General features: G+C 48.8%; 1 protein-coding gene and 1 long non-coding RNA gene across 3 annotated transcripts; one reads left to right on the top strand and one right to left on the bottom strand.

Annotated features, from left to right (window-relative positions):
* Positions 1 to 1,044: 1,044 nt before the first annotated feature.
* On the top strand, positions 1,045 to 1,719 carry LOC119317598. Its single transcript, XR_005153669.1, has 2 exons — positions 1,045 to 1,279; positions 1,363 to 1,719. It is a non-coding gene; the product is annotated as an uncharacterized LOC119317598 (long non-coding RNA).
* On the bottom strand, positions 1,517 to 3,368 carry LOC119317597 (putative protein FAR1-RELATED SEQUENCE 10). Of its 2 annotated transcripts, none has more exons than XM_037592081.1 (4): positions 3,101 to 3,368; positions 2,777 to 2,870; positions 2,061 to 2,325; positions 1,517 to 1,959 (listed from the first exon to the last, which is right to left on the bottom strand). In XM_037592081.1, the coding sequence occupies exons 1-4, from the start codon at positions 3,273 to 3,275 to the stop codon at positions 1,543 to 1,545; spliced, it is 951 nt and encodes a 316-aa protein (XP_037447978.1). In that variant the 5' UTR covers positions 3,276 to 3,368; the 3' UTR covers positions 1,517 to 1,542. The 2 variants fall into 2 exon arrangements, with proteins under 2 accessions (XP_037447978.1, XP_037447979.1); XM_037592082.1 differs by having other exon boundaries at positions 2,777 to 2,965; positions 3,101 to 3,362.
* Between the last annotated feature and the right edge of the window lie 1,061 nt (positions 3,369 to 4,429).

Consider the following 4,429-nt stretch of genomic DNA (forward strand, 5'->3'; position numbering starts at 1 on the left):
AGCGTCCGAGCTAGAGGGGAGGAGATCTGTGCGCGCACCCCACTGTTCGAACCTCAAGGGTTTGCCAGAAGCCGAAATCCGACAAACCTGTGTGTCTATGGGGTGCCCCCTCCCCCGTATATAAAGGAGGGGAGGAGGAGGCCGTCCCTCCCTAGGGGGCGCGCCCAAGGGTGGGAGTCCTACTCCAAGTAGGAATTGGCTCCCCCCTTTCCTAGTCCAAGTAGGAGAAGAAGGAAGGAGAGGGAGAGGGAGAGGGAAAGAGGGGCCGCGCCCCCCTCCCCTAGTCCTATTCGGACTCCCCTTAGGGGGCGCCACCTCTTGGCTGCTGCCCTCTCTCTCTCCCCTAAGGCCCACTAAGGCCGAAAAAGGGTAACGGTGGACGTGCACTATGTGGACCATATCCAGGCCGTCCGTTTTCCACACTGGCTAGATTCGCCCCTGTATTCACGGAGCCTGTCCCCTCGTAGACGCTTGCCCCCCATGTATCTCGGCTGACAGAGATGTTGATGCGGTGACAGAATCTAGGCGTTGTTCCATGTACCGCGGCACACTCTAGGTCTGTCGCTGTGCCAAAAGTATACAGGGCAGCCTGGGCACCTTTCTCTTCCTCTCACTCACGGCACAATTGTAGCTAGCCCGGGTACATCCTCACGCTATAAACATTAGCGATCAATTTAGCCGTACGTTTCTAACCTCGCCCACCAGACACAATATTGTTTTTTTTCTCCATGTGAATATGACTTCCAGTCCTACCACGTAATATAATCAACCATTTTTCACAGCCAAAAAAACGCAATTAGCGAGTCAACCATTTTTTTATACAATTTTTAACTACTTTTACGGTCGGCTCTGAACCATTATCAATGCGGTTCTGCCATAATAAACACATTGGTAATTCGTTTTTACACAGCTAGCAACTGAAATAGTTGGTTAGGGTGAACATCTACAGGCCTCGTAATGGGCAAGATGGAACAGCAGCGAGTGTCACTGTTTTTGCCACGTCTTGACGTGCAAAAGGATGCTTTTTGAGGCCCACCCCAATCAAAGCAATCCCAGTGCTCTAGTCACTTCACGCATTTACCGCATCTACACGCGCAGCTCATCTTCTTGAACAATCCATCTCCCCACCCACCCACCAACCAGAGTCCTAGGAAGAACAAGAAGGCGATCGAGAACGCCATGGCCGCGCACGGGAGCTCACCCACCCTCCAGTTAGCGGTCAACATTTATGTTTTTGCCTATCAGCGATTTGTTCAGCAAGAAGCCGCCGCCGAAAAAGGTATGAACAGCCTCACGCTTTCAGTAACAATTTAGCAGTTCTTTCCTAAATCTCACTAGTTTGCCTGCAATTTCGGTCTGTAGTTCATGGTGTTTGTCGGAATGGATACTCATTTTGCCGTGGAGGGATCAACAAGAGTTATGAATCAAGATACAATGAGCGAGGTTTCCCCGGATGAGTTAGATAGCCATGGCGATTGTTCTGGTGGATCCAGTGGTGTGGAAGGGACACCATCAATTACGTCTAGGCTCTCGTTGTTGAAGTTAGGCTCTGTTATAGTTGAATTCTGGATCGTTTTCCTTCATCTCCGCAAGTATGTCCATTGTTTTCCGGGCATCTGAATCAGACTGCTCCTTGTTCAACTTGCAACACAGCGTCTTCAGTGATCGTTTTGTAAATGGCACATTATCAACTGATCCAAAAAATCTACCAACTATGCTAAAAACCTTTCCAAGACTGACATTGTTCTCTCTAAGCTGCCTAACATGATCCTTAGTATACCGGTCAATGAGCCTGTGTGACGGCCAATGCATTTTCTCACCACAAGTGCTTGACAAAGAGTGGTTGTGTGCCGCCCGGTGCTCTGAAATATACCATCCATTGTCGTCCGACCGAAGCAGCCTGATCCGGGCAGCACAGCCGCACCGTGTTGATCGTGTATTCTCCCTCTCTGGTTTACCCTGCCGATGCACATAACATGATTTGTCAGCCTACAACATATGCTTGTATAGACAATTTTTTGCCCAAAACAGTGATGCACAAAATGAAAAACAAGATGCACCGCACATCCACAGACTATCTCCTGCATGCACTTCATCCGCTCCACATTTAGCCTGCTTTTTGAATACCTTATTCCGAATCCAAGCTCCCACGAATACAAATTGTAGAATTGATAGGCTTCATCCAATGAATCAAATGAAGTCCCGACAGCTGGGTTGACAACATTGCCATCCCTTTTCAATATGAACGCCCACATGGATAATTCAAGGGAACTTTTCCGGTTAGGTTTGAGCTCGCACTCAGTGGGGGCCTTTCTGATCCTTACCCTGTTATGTTTGAAAGATAATTTCAGTAATTCGCATAAAAAAGAAAATAAATGCCTTTTCCTCAATCCACCAGATTACACTGATATGACAATGATTGCCCCCTTGATTTCCAATTTTATACAAAGGCAACGACGACAAAGTAGGACTGCAGATAAAAAAAAGAAATGCAAACAAAATCTTCTCCTAACATCGTACTCGGATACCTCTCGAATTTTTAGTTAAACTAGCCACAAACAGGATATGCAAATTCAAAGAACACGAACACTGCCCAACAGTCCGCACGCAGATAATCCCAGTAATTTCAGAAATTTAGTGTAATCAGTCAGACACCCAATGGGAATTTAGTACAGACCTGTACTAAATTACTACATAACATATAGCTAGATGCTAATGAAATCGTTTTTGCATATATGACCAGCAGAAAAAAGAAATCAGTTTTACGAGCGATTACCTGCGTGTCCATCCGCTCGTGGCCTCCGAACAAACTTGCAAGAGCGGGTCCTCGCCAAGAAATCCGGCATCTCCGCCACCGCTATGAAGGTCCCCTGCACGGCGAATGTCAGCCTCGGCGACGCTGATAGAAGCCTGGGACTCTACAGGCCGGGCAGCACCAGCAGGGCCCGCATGCCCGCGGCTAAGCCTGCGCGGAAAAATCAAATCAAGAAATTTCATGGACAAACGGTGACTACATCGCCCAAGCAACCAGATCTAATCCTAACTTCATCTTTTGCGGGAGACAAACACTCGTAGCTCTGCTAAGTGGCATTTGAATTACCTCTGTTCGGAATCGCCCTCTGTTTCAATGGACAGGTCCATGGAGCAGCCTCCAAGGTCTCGATCCGGAGGAGGAAGACGAACTGGAGAAAGGAGCAGCAGGAGGCGATGGGTCTGGGCCCTGACGGACAGTGCTTTGAGAAAGGGATAGCTGGCCACGCGATGTGGGCCAACATGACCTGCGCCTTGACTCGAGACTAGCCTACAACTGGACCAAACGCAGCTGCACCGATACCAGCCCGCGCACTCCGCGAGTCCAGCTCCACATCAGCGAAACATTTGTTCCACACCGATACGCCTATGAACCTACTACCTATTACTAGGGAACGGACAGGGGGAGACAGCGAAGTGATGTTTGCCAATCCCCAGGAATTGTTCGACGGCCATGATTAAGTCCACACGAGGCGCCGTCCACCGAAAAGTCGCTTTGCCACTAAGGCCCATTACTTCCCCGGGGGGTTCCGGTAACCCTTCCGGCACTCCAGTTTTATCCGAAACAATCCGGAACACTTCCGGTGTCCGAATAACATGGTCCAATATATCAATCTTTATGTCCCGACCATATTGAGACTGCTCGTCATGTCCGTGGTCTCATCCGGGACTCCGAACAACCTTCGGTACATCAAATCACATAACTCATAATACAAATCGTCATCGAACGTTAAGCGTGCAGACTCTACGGGTTCGAGAACTATGTAGACATGACCGAGACACATCTCTGGTCAATAACCAATAGCGGAACCTGGATGCTCATATTGGTTCCTACATATTCTACGAAGGTCTTTATCGGTCAAACAACATAACAACATACACTGCAAAAAAAGACACATCCGTGACATTTTGGGCCGAACGATTTTTTTTCCTGTCATGCTTATGACACTTCTATGACGATAATTGTGACAAAACCGGGTATCATCATAGATGTGGTGGGGTCCTACTTCTATGACAAAAAATCATGATAGAAAATGGGCTTTTCATCCTGGGCGGGCCGGAGATGCAGTTGCATGACATTCTTTTGGCCGTCCGTGATGGAAAAAACCGTGGTAGAAGCGAGGGCGTGGAAAATATCGGGGGAGTTCCCGGTTACGGTGGGTGGTCGGGGGCCGAGCGATGCACGTTTCTCTCATACGTACGCGCGTGTGTGCGAGGCGTTGGGCTCTAAGTGAAGCCGAGCGAGGCGTTGGGCTCTAACTGAACCCGAGCGATTGCACTGCAAGCTATGCGTTACTGAACCCGAGCGATCGATCGATCCCTTGCTGTTAACTGAACCCGAGTGATTCATTCGCTACTGCTGCTAACTGAAGCCGATCGATGCTGCCTCTGGATGAAC

The sequence above is a fragment of the Triticum dicoccoides genome, chromosome 6A (assembly GCF_002162155.2).
Source record: "Triticum dicoccoides isolate Atlit2015 ecotype Zavitan chromosome 6A, WEW_v2.0, whole genome shotgun sequence".
Lineage (NCBI taxonomy): Eukaryota > Viridiplantae > Streptophyta > Magnoliopsida > Poales > Poaceae > Triticum > Triticum dicoccoides.